The sequence below is a fragment of the Micropterus dolomieu genome, linkage group LG16 (genome assembly GCF_021292245.1).
Source record: "Micropterus dolomieu isolate WLL.071019.BEF.003 ecotype Adirondacks linkage group LG16, ASM2129224v1, whole genome shotgun sequence".
NCBI classification, from domain to species: domain Eukaryota; kingdom Metazoa; phylum Chordata; class Actinopteri; order Centrarchiformes; family Centrarchidae; genus Micropterus; species Micropterus dolomieu.
Genome location: NC_060165.1, coordinates 12,011,182 through 12,037,226, shown reverse-complemented (window position 1 = coordinate 12,037,226; position 26,045 = coordinate 12,011,182). Strand labels below are relative to the sequence as shown.

Below are 26,045 nucleotides of genomic sequence, written 5' to 3'. Positions count from 1 at the left end.
CAGGCTCATTGTTCAGCAAATGTTTATGTTCCCTGTATCCAACCATCTTTTTATCACCTTAGTTAGAGAATAAATTCACTGTAATATAATCAAGAGCTGTGTGTGTTGCCTATTTCTAGTTCCTGCCAAGAGAATTGACCCTTTAGATATGAGACTGACTGACTGATTTAAGATAATTGAGCGATTATTAACTAACTGATCACTAGTAATAATTGTATAATTATTAAAACTACCTAGAGGTCCGGAGACTCTAGGATTATAACAACTCCGGTGGTGCCCTGAAACGAGGAATAAATTTTGATTTTATGAATATTAATTCATAATTGGGTATCAATTCTCATAAATTTATTAAATTGCATGAGGTCTGCTACATACTGATAACCATGATAATTTTGGTCACTGTAATCATTATATGAAATTTTCATACCATTTTATCCCTAATACACATACACCTGCACAAAGGCAGAGATGACAAACACATACAGAGAGATAGAGCCATCAGCATTAGTGAGCGTTTATTAATGAGTGCAAAGACATATATGTAAGCGCTGATTAGATTTTTGAAAGAGAGCACAAAGAAGAGGAAGATGTGTTTTTGCTTCGTTAGTTTGAACTAGATCGGGCTTCCTTTGCTAGCTATCTTCAGCTCTCAGTGTTGCCAGTTTTGAATTCCTTCAATGGAAAATCCATTAAATTTCACCTAAAGGTAAGTGTCACCCATTTCCTAGAGGCTACAGTACCTCCATATGCTTCTATGGTCCATCTGCTTTTTCAATTATAGAACTTTATGAAAAAGATATGCCCCCAATACACCACATATCTGCCTGTTGGCCGAAAGCAGCAAGTATGCTTTTATGATCTCAAGAGCTTGGAATCCGCCAAAATATCTGGAGGAAATGGTAGCAAGTTCTAAAAGGAACATGCATGAAATCAGGATTGGACATGAACAAATTTTGAAATTAACAAACCTGTTCTTGTGAAACCTAACATCTTGACTTGTTCTGTTTACTCCTCAATTGTCTCACTCTGCAGTTCTTTAAATATGCTTCATTTGGCTTTATCTCTCTTATTCCTTTTCTACTTGCAGCCACACATTCACTATGTCCTAAAGCTGATGAGTAGGACAAGGGGATGGCTCTGTGCGTGTGAGCGCACATGTGTGTGTGTGTGTGCGTCTGACAGTGCCTCGGGGAATGCAGACTTTGAGCGGATTAATATGATCTAAATATAAACACTGCTAATCAGGACATCAAAATAGGCACAGATAGACACAGATACAGTACATACAGATTCAGACACCCTTTCAAGTGTGCCACACATACACACGCACACTGAAACTTTCATGTGCACAAATATGCATGACCACAGTGGTGCCTTGCATCTGTCTCATTCTGTCATTTTCATCTGTTTCATCTTTCAGGCTCAGAAAACAAGTTTGAATAGGAAACATTCAAGGGTTTCAAAACAAGCAAGTCATCCACATCCCGTTGGCTTATAATACGATTACAAGTTCAAAACTAAACACAAACTCCAAAGCAGCGCCCATACAAGCTGTTGGTGTGATCTCAAGTGAAAACAGCAGCAAAAACACTAATTGGTTTAAGGCTCTTGGTTTGTCATCCAAACACAAAATCCTCAATTGTGAAGGGTGATCAGCAGAACCTACAGGATAGGACACCATTTATACACAAATGCACCTGCAGTACAACACACACAGTCACAGTTCAAGATACAAACACACATATGTAAATTGCCTGGGGTACTCCACAGAGGAGAGTTAATAATGTGACCTGCTGAGATGAGATCTCATCATCTCTCATAACAGACTACTAATACATCATTAGATTAAGATGTTTGTATCGACGTGTGTGTGCAGAGAAGGAAGGGGAGCATGAAAGACAGACATGGGGCTGACAGCAGACTATAGACCGCCTGCAGGAGAGACAAAGAATGACTTGCAGAAACAGAACTGAGGGTGAGAACAAGAAGTAGGACTGCAGAGAGACAAAACCATATATTTTTCTCTTTCATTGAAAGCTTCCTGCATTCTGCTATGCTGTAAGAACAGCCAGAGGCCTGAGCATTGTGAGTCCAGCATCAAGCACTATGAACACACACACACACACACACACACACACACACACACACACACTTGGAGGTAACAAAAGCAGCAAAACACTGTTTGTTGAGAAATATATTTGCTTGTATTTTCTACCTCATGAATTTAGAATAGGGTCGGAGCCTCCTGGAAGAACAGGTGCACACCATCTTTTAGTACTCCGTGCTAGTTTTCCATGCTTGTGCAGACTTTTTGTTATTTGTCGTCACCCAAACTGCACTATAACCATAACCCTTATAAAAACATTTAAATTCTTCTTCAAATATTAGCCTGAAAGCCCAACCCTAAACAAAACCTGCGTTTTCCAAAAGGTCTCAAATTCAAACTGGGTATACACTCATACACACAGACAGCATGCATCTATGTGTGGGAAGTAAAATGAGAAGAAACCTCCCTGGAAGCAACAAGGAACACTCTGCTGGACACCGAGTCTGACATCATAAACTTTCTCCTCCACAAACACAAACTCTGCCACCCCATCCTTGCTTCTCTGCCTGCATTCCTCCACCTCCCTGTCTCTGCTGCCATAGCAACACAGCAGCCAAATCCAAAAAACACATTCAAGTAATGAATCCAACCTAACGACTAAATAAATAATTTGTGAGGAATAGATTTAAAAATCAATGCATGAGTAATGCTCACCTCTTTCATTTTAACTAGATATTTCACCGGATGTCAGTCTATGTTTAGGTACTTTGGTTGCCCATCTGTCCAATAAATAAAACCTGATATATACCAGAAAATAAATGAATCCACAGTTGAAATGAGCAAGCCCTGCAGTCTCACTATCCATACCAGCTGCTGTATTTTGGGCATAGAAATTGCTTGAAAGAAGAATGAAAACATGAATCATGTATTTCTGTAATTAAATTCCTGCATAAATTAACATATTAACCTCAAAATCTCACATCAAAGGATGGCATTTTTTTATGTGTGTGTATGTGTGAGATAGAGGAAAAGGGGGAGCATGAAAGAGAGAGAGAGACCAAGAGAAATTCACTCATAGATAAGAACTGAAAGGAAAAACTAAAAGAAGAATGAAAGCAAGTAAAGTTTGAATAGGGGAAAAACTGTTTCGCCCACATCCTCCCGACATGTATTCAATGTGATACGTGTATGATACATTATATAATGAGTCAGGGGTTATCTAAAGAATTAAGTTAGAGTAGGAACTCCCTCAAACTGTGGAGAGAAAAAAAACTATGTTCAACTGCAAATACAAGCTGGCCACACCACATAAGTTACAGGATCTCAACATGTTCGTCTGACTATGACAGCAAAGACAACATATCTGTGAAAACACGTAGCAAAAAAATCTATCCAAATGCTCTGGTGTTTCTATTGTTTTTTGGAAGTGGTGAATAAGCCAGAGCATGCTTCTTTGGATTTTCTGAATAAAATTGCCATGACAACAAGATGGCAGTTTGCCGCTGATGTTGACTGATGTCCCACAAATGTTGACCATGATCATTTGCAGACTATAGAATCAACATCCTTATGCAAGGTTATAAAAATTTTACAATGATTACAAGGTGCAAGGTTGTTTATTTGTCATTATACAGCACAAGGCTGCATAATGAAACGAAATTTGTAGTTCCTTCATGTTACACACAAAACATATAATTAAGTGTAGGCCTATATTAAAATATGGAAACATATAAAATAAAACAATATATACAGTTATTTATATACATACAGAGACGTATACACCCCGAACATTCCACAGTGCATTTTTTGATTATGCATCTGAGGTGAATGTAAACAGCTGCAATCAGATGATAATATGGTTTCATCGTCACAATAAACAGTCCGACATTTGGGAAACAGAGTCCATCCTGACTGTGTTTGAGCATCAACCATCATCGATGTAAAACACAGAGTCCACCTCCTCTCATCTTGCTGGAGACTTGCGCTGACAGCTCTGAACAGGATGTTGATGGGGCAGGTGATGAATTCTGTTGCTTGGTTGACATAAGTCCCATTTTGTCCAGACCGGCTCTTTAGGAGCAGAATTAAGTTCAAGCTGGGCCAGCATGGCTCCTCTCCTGGCTCTCTTTCCTGTCCTCTGAGCGATCACCGCACCCGCCGTGGCGCCTGGTCCGGTTAATTGCATTCAAAGGTGAAATTAAATAGCTTAAATTAAACTTTATACCCATCAACTGTAGGAAAACATTTAAAGTGTGATTTAGATAAATGAGCAGACCAGCTGCTCAGATGAGTGTAGCGCACACAAATGTATTGCTGTGTATACCGGTTTGGTCCATGACAGGACTTGATTTCAGTGGAACTTTCTATAGCTGCAGCAGGAACACTCATTAATTTTTTAATGCCGTATTCATTCTCTTGTCTTTATTGTTAATTAGCACATTCCTAAAACAACCTCAAGCTTAATTTAAAAGCTGATAGATAGTAAGAGCTATTGTGGAAGTTTTGCCATTCATAATCCAAAAAGTATATTATTTGTTTCAATAATCGATCAACTATCAAAATAGTCATTAGTTGCAGCCCTAATGGTAAGGTACAGTATTTTGCACGACAGAGTACACACATTTTACAGGCACCATTCAAGCCTACAGAAGGTGTGTGTTTCAAAAGATTTTGAGTAGAATCTTGCTTAGTTGAAGCTGCAGGATGCCAGTGTTTGTTTATCATTTGTCTTCAAGGTTTGGCATCCAAGATGAAAGTCCCAGATGTTTGGAACTTCCCACCAGCTTCTGAACACAATGAGAGCAACTGAATGATCCAATTTTATTGGGATTGTGTCGCCAGGAAATAATTTAGGTCCAAGTTTTACTTCCTGTCAGCTGCTGGCAAGTGCTGCAACCTGAACCCATTTAGAATGTTAATGGCTGAAAATGTGCATTGCTGTCTCCTTTAAATAAAAGTAGCCATCCAGTAAATCAAGCCATTATAGAATTTGTAATGAGTTACCATGTTATATTTTCTGCCACTTGTCTGCCCACGCTTCCACCTAACAGGGCTGATGGGTAAATGCCTTCCACACAAACACACTTGTACATCTATGTAGTTTTAGCAAGTGCAAAGTTTAATGATAAGAAGAAAGAAGGGAGTGGTCTCAGTATAGGTCTGCAATAGGTATGTTCACCTCTGCTTCACATTTTCATATCTTAAACAGTATTTAAATATACTACTCAAAAAATGAAAGGAACACTTCATCAAATCTCAATGAACAAAATAGTTCAAACTCTACTGTACATTGTACAATTAGTTGAGAACAAAATGACGTAACAGTAGTTAATGGAAACCAAAATCACCAACCGATTGAGAGCTAGATTCAAAATCACACCGAAAATCAAGTAAAGAAATTGAAATCACAGGTTGATCCAACTTGTGTGACTTTTATTACGGCAACTTATAATAACTCAGTAGTGTGTATCGCCCAAATGTGCCAACTGTTTGGACTCCCAGCAAAGTCTGGGCATGCTCCTGATGAGACAGCGGATGGTGTCCTGGGGGATCTTCTCCCAGACCTCGATCAGGGCATCAGTGAGCTCCTGGACAGTCTGTGGCGCTGCCTGGCTGTATCAGATGCATCGATACATAACATCCCACATCCCAGAGGTTCTCAATAGGATTCAGGTCTGGGGAACGTGAGGGCCAGTCAATGGCATCAACGCCTTCATCATCTGGAACTGCTTACACATTCTGGCCACATGAGGCTGCGCATTGTCCTACACCAGGAGGAACCCAGGGCCCACAGCAACAGCATAAGGTCTGACAATGGCTCTGAGGATTTCATTCCAGTACCCATCAGCAATCAGATCATCCACATTGGATAGCATGTGGATGTCTGTGCAACCCTCCAAGGATGTTGCAGGCAGTATAATGTACACCACGGTGTAATGGTGTGTGTTTCAATTTTTGTTTGTTTGTAATGTGATGCCCTGTGGGGTCATGAGTGGGGGTGTGGTCTCTCTCTCTCTCTCTCTCTCTCTCTCTCTCTCTCTCTCTCTCTCTCTCTCTCTCTCTCTCTCTCTCTCTCTCTCGTGGCTCAAGAGCTGATTGTGATAACTGAAAGCACCTGGGCCCAGTGTCTTGAGTGTAGGCTATTTGTAACCTGTTGTCTCATTTTGCAGGAGGCTGCTGTCGAGGTCAAGTCAGACCTCCCTGCGAGCCGGCTCCCTGGTTTCCCCTTTAGTTTGGTTTTCTTTGATTGGACTATTGCTTTGTGGTATTTATCTTGTTTTTGCATATTACAACATCTTCACACATACATTCATGCAACCATCATCCTGCACAGACACTACTGAAACCACAGACTACATACCTCATACTTTAACTATGTTAATTCGAAATAACTATTAATTTGGCTTATTTTCGTTAAATAAACATATGTTAAACGTTTACCATGGTGTGTCTCCCTTTTGTTGTGGCCTTTTGAGCCAGGTCATAACAGTAATGTTCAAGTGATTTTGCTGTATTATGGCAATTAAATAGGTGCTTAATGTGTGTCTGTTTGACAAGGAAAGAGCATAAGACAGATCTGTGTGTATAAGCTTCCTTAGACTTTTGAATGGGTTGCACAAATTGATGTGTGCATCCAAGTATGCGTGTTTGTAAGTAAAAAAGATGAAAAGTGAACGCAACACTGTTTTTCTTGATTGTTTTTATCCACTCACCTTTGCTCTCTGGATTTCTCTCACCCTCTTACTTTCTTTTCTCTCCTTATTTTACCCTTTCCTCTGATCTCTTTTTCTTTCAGTCCTTCATGTTGTCTTTCTTTCATAATCTCTTCTCGTACTATTCACATATTTTGGGGATTTGGCGGGTAGTGTAGAGGGTGTTTTAGAGATAGTTTCGTGAAACAGCCTCTTGCTGAGCTAGGAAAGAGGTTGTTGAGAGTGGTGAGACTTAACCAAAGCAGTACATACAGGCCAAAAAAACTAAACAATAAGTTAAAATGCATCGATGAATCAATGAAATAATCTGTGAGAAGCTTTGGGTACTAAAATGATTGTTAGCTGCAGCCCTGCTTATAACGCTCAGTAGGGCTGAGCGGAACTGTGCAGTCAGGTGATAATCCTCTGTGGATACATTACTACAAGCAATAACTTCCACAGACATTTGCACAGTCATTTGCTCCATCGTTAACAAGGAGTCATATGAATCTTTTTTTGTAACAGTCATTTGTAGCAGATAGAAGATCAGAAAATGTTCCGATGTCATTTTGGAGGGCAGTGACAAACAACCAGTGTTGCTGTTTAGGTTTGGAGGATGTGCTGTTCTTTTTATGCTCTCTTCTTTCTCCTATCTCCAGTCCTGTCACCTCTTCTCCATCTTCACCCCCTCCCCCTGGCTTAATTTAGCTTATCTCTTCTCTCTCCTTTTATCCTTCATCACTTGTCCAGCATCTTCTATTTTATCACCCCTTTTTCCGTCTCTCATCACATGAAACAGTGAAAGTTCCGGCTGTGAATTTCTCACTCACATGTTCACACCCAAATCAAGCGTCAACAAGCATTCTCATGAATGTCTGTGTGCGGGCATTGCAAACATGCCTATGGAAATCTTTTTAGGTGCCACCACCAGCTGCTAAAGCTCAACACCATTCTCAAAACGCTGGTGCAAAGTCACAAGCTGTCAAAAGATGTGGTGATAACGCTACTTATGGTTTCCTCAGCTACATTCACATACTAATGGAGCTGAAAATGATATAAAACATATGATCTTTCTATCAAAAAGAAAGCAGATAATTTTAGAAGTTATGTAACGCAGCATGACAAGAGGAAAAAAATTAATTCAGGCATCTAGTCAGGTTGGACAACTTGTGCATGTGACTTTTGATCTCTTTGAAATACCTTACCACTTCAAAACTGCCAGACTTTGAAATATTTTATCAAGATCATTTATCAAATATTTATGCAATTTTTATCTTAAAATCTTGAATACCTGGCATTGAACTTGTCTTCCTTGTGAATTAACTCTGTTGAGTTTGAAAGCCTGAATCAAATTTACATGAACCCTATGCCAGCGTCTGTCACTTGAATTAACAGATCATTGTGAACTCATTTATACCACTTTCATGGTGTCAGAACTTTCAGCAATGAGAGACAGACCGAAAAAAAGAGATGCAGAAACAGGCAGGAAATATTCACCGAAGACAAATTAAACACACGCGTTGCAGCACCACAACCACATAATGAAAAACACAAAAGCAGCAAAGGGAGGGAAAGACGAAAAAGTAAGTGAAGATATAAGGCCATGTCTAAGCCTGCATAAATTCCCATTTCTCTTTTGAATAATAACAGTTTCATCCTGCAGTGAAAAATGGGGAAGGCTTGGGTAAGTGGTTAAAGTTTTAAATCCGTGGTTCCATGCTGGCGGAGAGGGAATAAATTACTCTGTCAGAGTCAAACTACGGCGATACAGCTACGTTTGTTAGAGTGGAGAGTGGTGGAAATGCCTCCAATCCTCAGCCATTACCCATCATTTGTCAGGTTCCACTGTCAACACCATCGCATAATTGGGTCGGCACTACTTCTGTCACCATCAACAGTCATTTAGATGTAAATATGAGGGCAGCCAATGTAAGAATAGCACAGGACTTTGATAGCTGAGATTCGACTGACTTTTCGTTTTACAACCGAGACTACGTTAAGACGGAGAATATATGGTGTACAGATTGAATTAGATAAGGGGAGCTTCAGTTTTCCTTGAGGAAATTGTGGGGAAATGTCAGTGCACTTCATGCATATGTCTTTCTGTCTGTCATTCTGCACTGAAACAGTATACTGTAGGTCTCTCCTTCTGTTTTCACTTTCAGATTGCTCTCTTTTTTTTTCTAACCTTACAGTCAATATGAATTTCCATCTCGCTGCACTTAATTATTCCATCTGGGCCAGACATCAACATCCTCACACTGAATTCTTGAAGAAAATACAAAACAGAAGTTAAACTTTAAGGGGTAGAAAGAAGTTTTCAAAGATGCAAAAGAAGGCTGGAGACCTGCAGGGGAAATGTATACCATCTGCTCTCAGATGTTATTTAGAATATATAATGATAAAACACTAAGCGTGTTTTATCAATATATTCTTCTGTTTCTTCTCAATATGTATCTCTAAAAAAGCAGATAATATATAAGATAATAAACATAAATGACAAAAAAGGCTGCCAAAATTCAAATCGGATTTTAAGACTTCAGTTAGAAGAGTTGAAGACCGGTAAAAACCTCTAAACTCTGGTTTCTGTGATATTGTTGAGCGTTTTTTTCCCACGGTCTTTAATGTGCCGAAGAAGTCTTGCAGAACCTGGAAATTCAGCTTTAGAAAACATTTTTAATTTCACACAAATGCCTGGTTGAGAATAAGATTGTTCATGCCTTTAAAGCCTGGGAACAAGTACGGATGGCTGACACATTGGGATAGTCGAGAAGGACAACAGAAGGGTCAAGAGAGACAGATGGGTGTGAAAAAGTAAAAGGAGGAAAAGGACATTTTACTGTGATTAAGGCAAATTGGAACCCAATAAGCTTGTAGTTCTAACACTAGAATGGGATAGGGGAAAGGACAGAGGATGGCAGAGCACTGAGCGAAAAAGAGAGTGAAGGAGAAGACCACAGAGAAACAACAAAAAAAACAACTCAGAGAAACTGGTTGGAGAGAATTAAACAGACAAAGAGACAGATGGAGAGCATCGATTACTCTTCCCAAATCCCAGCATTCCAGCAATCCGACATGGATCGTTGTCAAAGCAACAATGCAATCACGGCGCAGACAGAGTTGTAATTCTGCCCCATTCACTCCTAGCTAATCAGCCTCTGCCAGCTCACCATCCATCAGCCTGTTGGGCTATGTGACTGTGTGTGTGTGTGTGTGTGTGTGTGTGTGTGTGTGTGTGTGTGGATGAGTGTGTATTTGTAACTGAGAAGAAGACAGAAGGACGATATGAGTAGCTGTCCGTGCACATGCATGTGTAGTTATCTAAGTTTGATTTATTAGCAGCGAGGCACAGAGTAACAAAAGACATCCATAGTAAGTTCATCAGCGTTCCAGTCGCTGGCCCTGCCAGGTGGAAGACAGCAGGACTCATTTGTCTCTGTGTGTGTGAGGCCCTGTGTATTCTGTTCTACTCCTCAAAGTATAACCAAGGACTGTAGTTAAGTTTGAATGAGTCTCATTGAATGTTAATCTGTGTAATTGTAATTACTGGTCACTGACCTTCCAAGAAATCACTTTATAAGATGCATTTTTCCTTTGATTTTGTGTTGATTTAGATTAAGGTTTCTGCAGCTGGTGTATTTAGTCAGGCAGTAGTCACTGGTTGTGATAACTACCCAGTTTTCCTGCTATTTATTCGAAATAAACTTTTCAGTAGTACTTAGTTAAGAGTTTTCATGACTCAAACAAGATGTACCCAAACCAAAACTGATCCGTGACAATCCTACCCAAACCTGATATGTCCCAGAACATTTAAAAGAAAAAACAAACCTGAATAATTGTCCTCGGAGAGCAATTGTTCCAATTGACATGAGTTTAAGAAATGTAATTAATTATGTTCCCTTTACTATCATTCCAAGTGCTGCCTCCATTTTTCAAAGTCATGATAGAGCACCTGTGCATTTGAATTCAGCATTTCTTACTGTTGTTACTGTAAGTAACTTTCAAAAAAATCCTCCTTTTAAACATACAGTTTTAAAACTTATACAGTGATATTTTCAGAGTGGTTAAGCTAAATAAGAGCCCTTTGGTATACTGCATATACAGTACTTGGGATTAAATGAGGCTAAAATGACCTGAAAGAAGTAGTGCATTTTGTGATACGATGCAGGTGAAGTTTCCAGCCCAAATAATAATAAATAATAAAGTGAGAGGTCATGATTGCTTACAAGCCAGACTGCCTTGCAGGCATCTGTCTAGCTCACCAAGTATTGGCTCACTGTCCCAGAGATCTTTTAACATTACAAAGTATATTGCAGCTTTCACATTCACTTTCGGGATGTTAAATTTCAGTGTGGCACGCCTTTTGTTCAAACTAGGATTGAAGAGTGGACATTTACATATGAATTCTTATTACTATCCAAGACTGGTTTCTAATTGGTTTCATTTCATTCATTTTACGGTAAGAAATGTACAAAGAAACAACAGAATCAGCTTTCTTCCTCTCTATTGCAGTAAGTTTCAAAGTGATCCAACATGACAGTATCACACTTTCCTTTGTGGTGTTTTCAGTGCTCATTATTGCAGTTGGTTTCATGACTTGTGTTCCCCCATCCGTTTGCTGAGCAGAAATAAGGAGTCTCTTTTTCTCAGCATTTTTGCATCAACATACAATGGTTTGGATGTGATCATGAGAGGTTGACAACATCAAAGTTAAATTCTGCTTTGATCGCCGACTGTAAATCTAATTTCCTACAAATGACGCTTCCAGCTTAAAGCCACTAAGCTATGCTAAGCCTTTTCCTAAAATCATCCAAGTGACAGTTTGTATTATGGTGAAACTTTTTAACAGATGCACTGAAAGAGGATTGCATTTAAATGAGAGGAAGTGAAGTTCACAAATCTGATATGGAATAAATGTAAGCTTTACTTAGAGTCGGAGTCTGTTAATATACCTTGTCCCTATCTGTATGTACAGCAGGTATGTGATTGTGCTGTGTATAAGCTTTTTCCTGATTATCCCTTCAGTTTTTTTAAACCAACTTACTATGTGCATGTCACATGTATGGAGTATAGTTAGTTGGTTAGTTTTGAGATGGACTCTCAAAGCACCTTGAGGTTTTAGAGTCAAGCAAGTATTATTTTTTGTAGTGTGCCAGCCAACGGTGGTTCTTGTCATTTATTTTAACCGTGACCTCAGAGCGCTTCTGCAGAGATGAAAAATCGAAAAGTAAAAAAAAGAAAAAGAAAAAAGATGAGGAAGGAAAGAGAAAACACCTTAAGTTACTGGAGCAGAACGGCGAAGAGGCTTGAAAGTGCTTTTAAGTTGTGCAGGCAGATTCCTTCTCCCTGAAAACACAGAACGCTCGCATCAAAATAGCACACAGACACAAAACACACACGGAGATACGTACCCCTTCGCACATTAATACACTTATACACACATGTAAACAGACATGCATCCATAACAACACACATATGCCAGCAAAAGCTGCACAAACACACATAGTCGGGGACATGCATGCACACACAAGCACACACAGACAAACACACACCTATGTGTACCAACTGGTGCAGTAATATTGCTGAAATTACTTTTGGGGCTTAGCAGCAACTGGCTGAGCTTTTTCTCTCCCCGATCTCTTGGTGGACTCGAAGAGGCCAAATAGGGACAGAAAATAGAGGGCATGCACATATACATACACCAATACCCTATTTCTTTCCCCCTATCTGTCCGCCCAGCATCCTCTCTCACCCTGTCATAAGGGAATATGAGGAGTTCTCACCTCTGTCAAAAAAAATCACTGGGCCTGAAATGGATTCTATACATCTCATTGATAGCACAGAGCACTGTACAGTAGACGCACTAAAGCACATTCCAACACGGTCATCATCATATGAAAGCCTATACAGTCTGTAGCATGTGTTGCATTGTCCCTTTACACGGTCAGTGAGCTTTTGTTGTCCTTCAGTATACTCTGAAAGTTAAACTTGCCATAATGATTCTGCCCAAACGAGACAAATTGATGTTTCTAGATATAGGGCTTTGAAATCTGCTACGTTATGTACTGCATGTCAGCAAAACTGCTTTGTAGAAGGCAAGTCACCGAGACATGGCTGAACAACTAGGTGGTTTTACAGGTTGAAAAAGCATTGCAGGCAACTACAGAGTTTTCTGGAAATCAGTAGGTAATTTCTGTTGGACTTTATATTGGGGTGGCTGGGGAAAATTGCTAAAAATTGCCATTTCAGCTGGATGGGCTGAAATTCACAGAGCTGCTCAGGTAATAATTACCATCTCTAGACGTCCTCTGGCAATACTAATGCCATCCGCAGAGGGCTGTTAACTCCTAATAGATATTGTCAATTCCACCCAGGTGAGAGATAGGCAACATAAGGCTAACATCAGCCGGATTATAATAGAATCTGGAGACTAAGAAAGATGTTAATGACCTCTTCAAGATAATTTATATTTTAGAGTAAAATCACACAAAGGAAAGCAAATAGTGTGTACATTTTTCATTCCAGGAAACAGTAAGATTTTATAAATACCAGAACTCAATTTAACAAGGGCAAGTAGACCACAAACCAACAGCATAAACAAGTCTACAAGCAACAGAGACTTTGGGGCCTTTCATGAAGACAACAAAGACAGCTTCACACTGAGATGGCTGGTGTAATTAGTTACAAATGGATGGGTTTGCGCTCCCTGTGCGTGCGTGCGTGCGTGCGTGCGTGCGTGCGTGCGTTGATGAATAGTATTAGTCTTAGGTTGTGAGGGGAGTGTAATCAAGGACAAGAAACAGAGCTACAAACCGACTCGAGGGGGATACGTTGTCAGTTGACTGTCAGTTAGAGAGAGTGTGTTTGTGTGCTCTGTGCTGCTTCTTCCTGAGCATTTATCTGTGTTTTTTTGTGTGTGTGTGTGTCTGTGTGTGTTAGAGAACTTTTCGTTTAACAGTATCACTGTAAACACTGTGTGATACATTTGAGAATCCATACAGCATGTAAAACACACCAATCTCTTTGTCTCAACACAATAAGTTCTTTAATTAACACTGCATTATATATTATATTTATAATGCATGTTGTAATGTAGTATAATCAAGTTCATTTCCTAAAATCATTATATTGTAAAAATGGTGCTGCAACTGTGCAGATGAGTTACTAATTCATTTCAATATCCCCATGAATAATAATATATACTATAGTTTCTATAATGCAAGCTAAGGGATTTCCAACACGAGTGTGGCCCATGAATTCTGCATACACACCTATAAATCGACATATTTTATGTGTAATAATCATCACAATGCATTTCAATTAAAGTATGATTCCTCTTGCCTGAATAAAACAACATAAGCCAGTAGCAAGACTTGGATAATGACAAGGGCTGACTCCATTGTGGAGGGCAGGAGTGGACTGAAAGCGAACTAAAGAGGCAAATCTAAGCAAAAAGGAGGAAGATTAGTTTAGAGCCAGAGAACTAATTAAATGAATCTGGAGATAAACGTTTAATTATTTTCTCTCAGCCCTTTTCTCCTGCTCATTTTCTTCCTTTCTTCATTACTGCCTTCCAGAGCTTCTGCAGAGCCACCAGTGTCAGGGGGAGGTGACTGTTCTGAGCCGATGAATTCAGTCCACACACACACACACTTTCTCTCACACTCCTTCACTTACAGGTTCAGGTTGCCATACACACTTTCAGATTCACACACAGCCTCTCTCACTGACACAAAGTCCCCTTTTCTCTCTCTCTCACACACACACACACACACACACACACACACACACACACACACACACACACACACACACATTACTCTCTCCCTCTGTCTGCAGTGAGTCTGAATGCAGATGTGGTAGTTTTAATCCCAGATAGATTCCATGGGGAGGTGACGAAGGGTACTGGAAGGAGAAACGGCCGTGACTTGATTTAAAAGATCCCCTTGTCTTCTGTGAGTGCGCTACCACCTCTTGTTTTATAGTAAAGTGACCCATATGCTCCGAACAGCTCGATATAGGAAGCTGTAGTCTCTTGGCATGGCAAGATTCAGCGCCATATAGTGCAATTTCCACAGCAGGGGTCAAGAGCAGGGTGGCATAATGAGTAGGGAAACCTGAGACTTGAGCTGGAAGACCTGGGATGGAGCACCTGTTTTATGGCACTTCCAATAAGCCGAACAATAAAATGAAACACAACCAGGTGTAGCCACACTGTCCTACTTCTGATTTTGCACTCTATATCGGTGAGAAAAAAGGAATATTTGAGAAAACACCTTCCGCTTCAGGGAAGTTTCGGAAAAGAGACAGATTTCCTATTGCTAGTAGTGTCTTTGCTAGAAGTTGCGGCATGATACACATTTCTCTACTACAAATGGAACACTACCTTCCAGCAATACCTTTGAAAACACTCCCTGACAAATCTGTCCCATGTTGACCTTTGCATTATTTTTTCATTAACCTTTGATCACTGGGTTACATCAGTTTATTATGTACAAAAGCAAAAATGTTGCATTATGCACCGAGTTTGTGAACACTTACTAATGATAAGTAAACACGTTTGGCCCATGCTCACTGAGCTGTGTCTATTACTGGTTCTGCATGCCTGAAAAGCCACGTCTGGGAGTGACAACACACAGGCTGCACGTGCTATAAAAGCCACGGTAAATGTATTTCAGGATGTAGGCATGGTTGAGCAAACGGCAAAAGCATTTTACAGCTGTACTGCTGGATGAATGAAGAATAATGAGACTTTTGAAGTGAGTCATCTGAAAAGTGAAAAAGTTGCAGCACTTCAACAATGGATAAATTCAATGCACACAGAAGTAGGTGGAAGTAAACAAGTAACAATTGCTTGAAAGTGGCATTTCACCTGTAAACCTGTTCAAAAACCAGGGGTGTTGTGATTTTTTTTTCTATACTTGCCTACAAAATATGTTCAATATAGAGTGAATAGATGTCCTGAAAAAAACAGAAAAGTCCTAAATTACGAGCCATTGACCGGACTCCTGTCTGTCCCAAACATTCTACTAAACCTGAGGTTTGATTAGTTATAGCCTAACAAAACATTAAATACTAATTGTTGTGAAACATTCTTTTGGTGTTGCCCACAGACGAGCACACTCTCCTTTGGCAACAGTTGAGACAGCAGGGTATCGTGGACATTGTGTCAACATAGTTGTTATAGCCACAAAGTAACAAGCATGTGTGCTTTTTTCCGCTTTTTGTTTTCTAGTGTAGATGAAGATAGTGGAAGTTGCAGTTGCGAGGTAAGGGGAAGTGTAGCTGCAGGTAGCCATGGAGAAGGAGAGATCTGACAGATGTGACAGGCACCGCACTGATGAAATGAGTAAAATTAAATAAACTGTATGTAACAGATCATGATTTACACACTGTTACATACAACACAGTCGTCGTGTTTTTTTCCTGATGACAGAGGAACACAGTTAATTTCAGTTTTAACTTTCACTTGTTTTACTGTTTGTTGAGACTGAATTGCAGTGAATTACTACAATTCATCCTGAAGACCAAGAGTCCTTGGTCATCAGTACCAAAACAGAAAGTGGTGCGATCATCATGGAGGTTGGTGTCTCAAACACCAGCATCCATTCATTGCTGTAACCTCAAATCTAAACTTATCTGAAGTTTCTCCCTAAAGCAGTCCCAGACAAAGAGATTCTGCTGACTGTCGTGTGGCTAAAAAATTAGTTGTGCAGAAATTTCTACATCATTCCTCCGGGGAGTAAAGCAACACAGCAGCTGTAGAGCAGCAAACATAAGTAGGACATATTCCGTTTCAAAGACTGTACTGGAGGAGTAAATATTTTACTTTACTGTTAAATAAGAAAAGGCACAAGACCAGTACGGGGAGGCATGACTTGGGCAGAATTAAACAGGTCCTGTAACTAGCCCTGGCACTCTTGCATACACACTCTCTAACCCCGCTAACAATCCTTGAACACATAATTCTGAAACTTTTTGGTGATTAATATGCATGCACACACTCACGTGTGCAAGCACACATTGTCAAGAGTCATCAGTCAATGCTTACACACCAATTAATATGGGTGTTTGGTATCAGTATGCAGAGTGCCTTGTAAGCTGCAATCATTACATTGCAATCATAGAATAATCACCTAGAAATTCCCTGTGGCTCTGTGTGTGTAAGTGTGTCTCAAGACTCCCACCTGTGTCACTATCTATATGTCTTGTGTCTGTGTGCGTGCTTGTGTATATGTGTGTGTGTTTGCAGTGGCAGGGAGTGCTGTGCATCTATATTAGGACCCCTATCATTATTCTGTCACTGTTTCCACTTCCATGTCCCATTCTTTTGCTATTTTCTGTCTCTCCCCATCTATTTCTCCAACTCAGCAGCTTGATTCACAACTGTAGCACACACACACACATACACCCCCCCCCTTCAGTCACTCTTTCCCCTCTACAGCCCTCTTCTTCACCCTCCTTTTTCTGCTCTCCCATCCCTTCATCTTCTTGGTTCTGTTCACATCTGCAGAGCCGCAGAGTAAAAAACTGACTGACTGCTGTCACAGCATGTAGCCCTCCCATACACACACACACACACACACACACACACACAGAGGGCAAGAGAGTGCACTATCTGCTGACTCTCAGAACACAAATACACACATTGCCGAGGACTGCTTTACCCTTTACTGTGGCGCACACACACACACACACACTGATCTGACACTACAGTAAACATCTATGTGCTGACTGCCACAGCATACAGCCCCTGGCGAGACGGCTCCAAACAAGCACAGAGACAGAGATGGACGGATAGACAGCAGCCTAGACATACGCATAGCTGTCATCTACAGCAGCGCACAAACAATGCAGAAAAAGCAACGGAGGGAAAGCGAGAGCAAAGGATCGACAGAGAGCAATAAAAATAGAAAGATCTCAACTGATCCTCTCTCAAATGGATTATTTACGTGTCTTTAGCCCTGTCAGTCTGTAAATATTTGTCAACATCCAACGTGATGTGTTTTCAATAAACATTTGAGACATAAACAGAGAAACTGACAGGATTTTGATCTGTCAACATCACTTGGAGGATTTCATAAAATGATTTGAGGCAGCGTTCACCCAAACTCAATGCTCTTAGGACCACAGGGACCGTGCTTTTAAGTTTTACATCAAAGCAGACAAGTGATCTGTCTCTCTGTGTTTCTCTCCCTTTCTGTAACTCTGTCACTCTCATTTGCTCCAGTCTCATTTACATATACCAGCCTTCTATCCATTCGCAACTAACCTGGTTTTAAATAGATTTTTCCGAGATTACATAGATTACATGCCATAGAACTATCAGTTTTCTCCCAATAAGTTAATATACAGCCTATTACAAACACATTTCAACGTTTAATGATAAATAAACAACAAACAACAACAAAAGAATAAAACTTTCAATAAATGTTTTTAAAAGTGTGTAAATAAATCCAAAATTGTAACCCTAACCCTGGGTCGTCAGTGCACATGTGTAGGTGTAGCGCAGGGGTATTCAATTAGAATTCAAAGAGGTCCAGTTAGAGAAAATTTCCCAAAGCAAAGGTCCGGAACATCAAGACGACTAACTTATCATAACGTTATCATTCAGTACCATAACGTATAGATGTATCAACATGTGTTTTTAGTCAACAACGGACTGTCAAATCAAATAATATTTCAGTCAGTTTTCACATCAAACTGGAGGGATGATAAATAATAACTACTCTAATAATAAATTCTAAATTTAAGTAAGCTAAAATAAAGTGCCTAATTTTTAGAAAAAATTAAATAAAAAGTGTAGCTTGAAGTGATGAAGTGTAGTCTTAACCAATTTTATAATAAACACTCAACACATCTTAACAACTGAACAGCTGTAATGCCTCCTCTTCTCTTTCATTCCCTCTTACAGAGCTACCACTTTCCTACTTTCTCTTGTTCAGTGAGAAACGTGAGCTCTAGCTTCTCCTGCCAGCTAGCATCGGAGATCTGTGAGATATTCTGGTTTTGAACTGCCCGTGGGAGGAATGTCCATGTAAAAATCTGTACATTCTTGATTAAAAGCCATGTGAAATCTCTTTTTCTTTTCGTCTCCTCAATTCGTGTGTGTTTCCAAAACGTCTCTGGTGGATCTGGCGGACTCGACTCGCAAGCATCGGAATGCACATATTTAATTGGCTGAGCAGCCACATGAGACGACTGGAGCACATGCGATTGGTCTGTGAATTTCCTGGTCCGCTAAACCAGTACAATAAATGCTAGAAAAGCTGCGCGGGTTCAATCAGTCTGGAGAGGACAGCGGCTGGGTCCGGATCCGGACCGTGGTCCGCCTATTAGTGACCTCTGGTGTAGCATGTGTGTAGTGGTGGAAGAGGAACACTTGCTGAAGAGATGGAGCGGAGCCCCAGCTTCACTGGTGTTGTGCCGAGTTGTCTGCACCTCTCGGGACTTTCGGATAATTTATCACCGTTGATGAACCACACAAAGAATATTATATTGTTTTTAAATAGCCGGCTACTTGAAATAGACCTGCAAGGAACCACGACATGCATGCAGTTGTCGGCAGCACGGAGTGCATGCAAAACTCTGCACAAGACCAGTGAATGACAGGCGAGAGAGAGAGAGAGAAAAGGGTCTTCAAAAAGCCTCAGTTTAGCTGGAAATTTACAGTGTAAGTTGAATCAACAGAGACTGCAGCTCTGCAGCTTCTCAAGATTAAAGTGGAGCTACTGTGCAGCAGAAGGAGAAAGTGTCACAGGTGAGCGCAATCAATTGAAAAACATATAAACTCTTAAATTATGATTTTGGCCATAGATATACTTTGCAGATTTCTGTATGTTATTGTTGTGTCCCTGACGTTAACGTATATGTATTTGATGAAATCTGCGATGACTTTAACACTTTAAACTGCAACAGCGTTTCAATTAGACGAATTAACACTAACTTGTTACCCATAGCAATTTATGATAACAGACTTTAGTGGTTTCTTTCTTTGATTTTACCTAAGGAACACATCAGTGTCTTTAAAAAAAAAAAGAACACATGCATAGGGCACAGCCTACTGTGCTGAGCAAGTCACTTGTTGCTAACAAAAAAGACTTGTCTGAAACAAAAACAAATCTAAACACTATGAAAGCAGATCAACAGTATGATTTTGTTCTGTTTTTCTTATAAACACAGGGTACGTTGGAAGAGGTGAGCTGCAGGAGATAACTTCTGAAGATCCCCACCCTGGATCCTGAAGCAATTTCTGCCAATGTGCGGGAGGACAGTGATAATGAAGAACAAAATAATAAACATGTCAAACTCTCTCCAAGACTCATTTTTATTTATATATTCTATATTGTTTCCACACCTAATAGGGAAATCGCTGCAAATACAATTGCTTATTCTATTCTATTGTGTGTGTTCCGTATTTGTATAGCGCCTTTCTAGTCTTTTCGACCACTTAAAGCGCTTTTACACTACATCTGCATTCAGTGCTCAAACAGAACATTCACACAAATTCACACACTGGTGGAACAGCCACCAGGGCCAATTCGGGGTTCAGTATCTTGCCCAAGGACACTTCCACATGCAGCCTGGAGGAGCTGGGGTTTGAACCTCCGATCTTACGATTAACACGCAACCCGCTGCACACAGTTGCCCCTAAATGTTCAAGTACCACAAGTTTATTAACAAAGAATTTATTACATCCATATGTATATGTATACTGTGTGTGTGTGTGTGTGTGTGTGTGTGTGTGTGTGTGTGTGTGCTCCTTCACTTTGTGTTCATTTATGATGTGAAAACAAATGGAGGACTGGAAGAGTATCTGTTCACTAGTTATGGGCCTTAAAATATTGCCAAAGATTTGTAAAACATTAAAACTTATTTTCTGAAAACTTGAAACACTGAAAACAGCTTTTAAAACATGGACTCAGCAAACTCTATTGAGATCAGAGCTTTGCGGCTTGTGGCATGTAGGACTTTTTGAACCAGGGACATGCAACCCAGGCAAACACTTTACACATAATGTAACACACACTAAACACATATTGGCATCCTGGCTCTGTCTAAATCTACACCTGTCCAATGCAGATGATCTATCCACAAACTTGTATTAGTAGTAGTATTAGTATAACATTCTGTATTAGTATAACATTTAATTAAAAAGTATAACGTTATTATTATATGAATTATATAATGTTACCTTTGTCATTCTTGTTTTATATAATAGTATACTTTATAGCTTACTAGTAGTATGATATTAATTCCAGTTACAACAGTTACATGTTTGTAGGTTTCATTCATTCATCCTTGTGCAAGAAAAATGGTCTACGCTGGTGGTTAGTCTCTCATTTGTTTGTTTGTAACTAGTCAATAATCATGACCTTTCATGCATAACAGTGAGGGTTTGCTGTAGCATTTCAACCTTTTTTTATGCCCTACCAGACAGTGATTGGTCAGTTCACGAAAAGTGACAACTTTATGCAAAGTTGAACATGTTTCAACAAAAAACACCAGACACAGCTAAATAGCCAGTCAAACCCAAACGTTACTTTTCTTACACATCATGGTCTAGTAATCTTGTAATCTTTATTCGCACACTGTGCTTATAAATTATTGTTTTTGTCTGTTTTTACAGGAAAAAAGGCTTCGAGGATGACTAGTAGCAACTTGGCTCACACAGTGGATGTGTCGGCCCTATATGGAGCTTTTCTAAATTAACCTGCAACCTTACAAAATATTTTAGTTAGCTAATCATATTTTATTACCACGGTAGTAACATACAGTAATTAGCAAGGCAGTTCCATCTTACTACAGCTCCATAAACACACAAAATTCTAAGCTTGACAGATCTGCTGCGCCAACTTACAGTTACTAAGCTATGACTAGACAATAGCAAAAGGACATCAACATGTTAGTGTTAATAGCCACCATCATCAAAAGCCAAACGTGGTAATACCTTTTGGAAGAATTTTGTTCACTTCCTCCAGTAACGTTCCAGAGACCTGTAGAATATACGCCAAGGTACAACACCTCACTATTGGTTTGTCCTTTAATTTGTCACCCAGCTGCACATCTCCAAGATATACTTACTAGTGCTATCTAAAGATTCTTCTTACCCATTGGATGTTCAGAGCATGTATTGCTAATTCCCAGGCACAAAATGCATGGAAGCACCTGCACCACTGTAAAAACTATATACATACAGAGACAAAAACAAGTTAAGATGACAGCTGCAGTGTCCATCAAATGCTTGCTATGATAACTCTCTGTCTCTGCTCCATCGTCACAGTCTGCAATCTACAGCCTGCTATTTACCCGAAGAGTGAATTTTCCCTGGAGTTCCCCTAGAGATTTAAACAGCAGGTTTGCTCTCGCTCTGTTCTTGCAATAGCTGTTCTAAAATTACAGGCTAACCCACTGATCATGCATCATACCTTAAAGTGCACTATGTACATCATATCAGAGTTATTATATCCTAATGGCAAGTAGTAAACTTGCCTCCTAACATTTGTTCTTTCCTGGTAGTGTAGCCCTCATCTCAGCTCTCACTAAAACCATTCAAATCATAACCTACACTGGAGTGACAGACCCCACAAATGCTGTGAAAGTTCTGTTGTTCTCCACAGAATACACACCTTTAAGTCTCAAACACAAAAAGAAAAACCAGAGCTCCTACCCGTTTCTCTGGAGATTTGGACGAAGGCCTCCACGCCGCTCTCTCCGTAGTTTCCTTCTGAGGCTAGCGTGGACACGTAGTTCCACTCCATTGCCGTGACAATGTCCATCATGGCCTGGGCCTGGTAGGAGTCTGGCGGGACCACGCGGGAGAAGAAGTCGTAGCGAGTGTTGTCACTCAGTTCTGGGGCCGTGGAGGCGTAGCTGATCTGGGGGATCTGGACAAGAAAAGGGAAGAGAGAAAAGAAGACCTTGAGGAAAGGATGACGCTTGCTGATTAAATGTGTGGCATGATTGTGAGGCAAAATAGTGTAAAACTGTGTCGGTTGTCTGTTAATGGTTTTACACTCTGAATCTGACTGAAATGTGTAAGGTAGGAGGACTAGGTGTTTTATTTAATTTAATATTCATCAAGACAATCCATTTCTTTACCCCCTAGCAGAAAAATAAATTTAAGGAAAAAAAGTGAGTCAGGCTGTGATAATTCTCATCTATTTTAAACCTTAATGCATATTTTTACTGGGATGTACAGTATATATAGGTAAGAATTATAAAATCTTCCCACACTACTGCGATTACCAATTCTCTGGGATGTGAGGAGAAGATGTCATCACAAATGTTAAAATTCAGCTGCTGCATTGTAGACTTATGTTGGCTCAGAGACTTGAAAGAAGAAAACAAATGATTTGAAGAGTGAACAGGTGTGGGGGAGAGAAGCAAAAGTGGTAAATAATTGGGAATCAGAATGCGGAATGAGACAGAGATGTAACAAAAAGGGAAGCTGGTAGTGCAAAGTTGTTTTTCAATGCCATGGCCGACAGATTAACAGGCAGGTCTGATGCAGGAAGACGGACACAAAAGAGGCAGCGGGGACCAGACAGGAGGACAGACAGACAAAAAGCCCAACAAGCAGATGGGAGAATGGTGAGACAGAGGTTGACAGAATGAGAGGACACACACACACTCACACACTCACACACTCACGCTCACACACAGATACTGCTAGTGATAGGTAACGTAACAGGCGGAAGGAGTTAGATGGCTGACTGGCGGATTGATTTTTCCCCTGACATAGGGCGACAGCAGGGGAAGACCCTGTACTTGCCAATGCACGCACACACACACACACACACACACAGATGTTGGACAGATGTCTCATTGGCATTCATTGGAAGTTAAGACGTAACTTTCAATCTAAACCAAAAAATAAGGTGTGTCAGCTGTCTTTCTCTTACACACAACCACACCTTCACACACACACAAAATGATGTCTACGATTGCTGAACACAGCAAAACCCGTTGGTACTGCATGAAGAGATTTAAGACGGACTGTGCGCGTGCATGTGTGTGACTTTAAAGCCCATAACTCACTGTCTTTATTCCCTTTGAGTGTCATCTAGAAGCCCCTGCCACCCTGCATCTACACTTGTCTTTGCCATTTTAAAAGGTCAGGGTTCTGTCAGGAGTTTTGCAGGATCTCCTTCTTCTTTGGTGGTGCTGAAGCTCTGTGGCAAGCAGGTATAAAAGAGCCCTGAACCTCCAGACTCTTCTGACCTTCGGCTTCTGCTTTCTTTCTGGAGCTTGTTTACAAAAAATGCATTAGACTTTCTTGGGTCGAAGCAATCCCAAAAATGAATTCTTCACCTAAGCAGTATTCATTCGCTTTCCTCTGGCAACAAGCGTAGAAAGTGTAAACAGAAAATATGTTTCACTTCACTTCACTAAGACTTCCACTAAGTGGATGCCGTCTCATTTTTTTTTTAAATAGTTAGATATAAGCTTGGATCAAATTTTTTTTATTGTAGTTTTTCTGATTTTGTTTGTTTAATACCCTTCCATTTCTCTCTGTGAACTTGGGGAGAGTTTACATTTGGGATACTTGAGCACTTTTATTAGTCCTGTCTGCCAGGGGAATACAATTGGAAACTTTCCTAAACTTCAGGACGTGTATGTATAATTCATTGAGGACAGAGATAAACAACAACAAAAAAAAATCAAAGCTGGGTCCGCAGAGGGAAGCAATTGGTAAAATGTCTTGTGTGCATGTGTTTGCGGCTCTGCACTGTATATATGTGACTATGTTCGTGTGTATTTGCGTGTGCGTGTGTGTGTGTGTGTGTGTGTATGCGCATGCCGGTCTGTGACTCCTCAATTTCACTTGTCCTTTTACTCGCTATGTGCATTTAAATAGGTGAATATCCATTTCAAAGAGAAATGAATTCATGGCTGCAGGAACATGAGATATTTGTCTGTTTACAACAGCATTGGGAAAGTAATCCTGTGACCTGGGCAAACCTTGTGCTTTGATCTTTTGTTATTTCACTCTACAGCTGGGAAACTGAGACATATGCAGACAAACACACACACACACACACACACACACACACACACACACATTAGTGTACACCGCACAGTCATCCTCTTGTCATATTTCCAGAGTCATTACTGAGTAAGGAGGAGGAAAAGCAGAAAGAACAGAAAACAGTAAGGGCGAGAGCGAGAGCTACATACAGATTCATTGACATCCAATATTGTCTGCTGCAGGCACAGACCCAATACTGTCTTCCGCAACCACACCTGTGCTTTCTAAAAATGAATACTTCTGCAAATATATATAGTCACACAACCATAGATCCACCAGACACACATTCATAGGCACATAGAAACCTGCTTAGACTGAGCATGTCGTAATGGCATGTGACATTTGAGTGTTATAAATCATTCATGCGCTGCGAATTGCGACAGACTTCAGCCTTTTCAAAGCAAGTAGTTTTGGAGTTGTAGTCAGAGGCAGAAATTAACTGCTTGGTCCCCCACATCACAAGCAAAGAAGATTATACTTCCAATCCCCCTAATTCCATTTGCTCTAATGAATATGTGTGTGTGTGTGTGTGCGTGTGCGTGTGCGTGTGCGTGTGTGTGTGTGTAGGGGGGGGGGGACGCAAGAACTTATGATAAAAAAAGAGTATGTGTGTGCTTTTGAATGTGCACTTTCAATTAGCACTAGAAACACATTCTCGCTGTCACGCACACCTACTGTTGTCACAATACTGGAATATCTAACATCGATACAATACAAACAATATCGATATTCCATACCATTTTCAATACCACGGGAGAAAATTGACACAACATTGATTAAATTACTGAAGTCAAATATTAACTTATCTAATCTTAGAAAGTAAAGTTAATAATACAGTGTGTTAAGCAGAACAGCATTAGCTAATTTACCTCTGACCTTAGTCAAGTAGTTTCCTATCAACTGAAACTCTGCTGTCTGAGTTTCCTCAGGTTTGATAGCTCTGAGGCAGCTCCACTGCTCTGTACCATCGCTTGCATGTGGGCTTGCTGGTATCCTTTGCGTGACAAATACTAGCCAATCACAACACAGTAGGGCGGGACTTGTCGAAACTCTGGCAGGAAAAAAATAAAAGTGATTCAACCGGGGCGATTGAAGTCGAGTCGATGGTGCTGTGAGGCGGGGCTATGTGGCACTGCAGCGGTGTGTGTCAACGAGCTGTCGGGACGAGAGAAGAGAAGCGCATTTTCAGGATCGATATTGTGGAAAATGAGTTTTAAAACCGTCATTTATAATCAATATATCAAAAAATCGCACACCTATCCATCGGGCTAAGGTA

The 26,045-nt window shown here is 40.2% G+C and overlaps 1 protein-coding gene and 1 long non-coding RNA gene across 2 annotated transcripts in view; one reads left to right on the top strand and one right to left on the bottom strand.

Annotated features, from left to right (window-relative positions):
• Window positions 1-26,045, bottom strand: part of LOC123984628 (metabotropic glutamate receptor 8-like) — a 282,967-nt gene that overhangs the window by 129,232 nt on the left and 127,690 nt on the right. The window contains exon 3 of the mRNA XM_046071612.1: window positions 22,409-22,625. Within this exon, the coding sequence (XP_045927568.1) occupies window positions 22,409-22,625 (217 nt within the window). The remainder of the gene's footprint in view (window positions 1-22,408; window positions 22,626-26,045) is intronic.
• LOC123984632 lies at window positions 3,955-5,023 on the top strand. The gene is made up of 2 exons (XR_006828470.1): window positions 3,955-4,238; window positions 4,783-5,023. It is a non-coding gene; the product is annotated as an uncharacterized LOC123984632 (long non-coding RNA).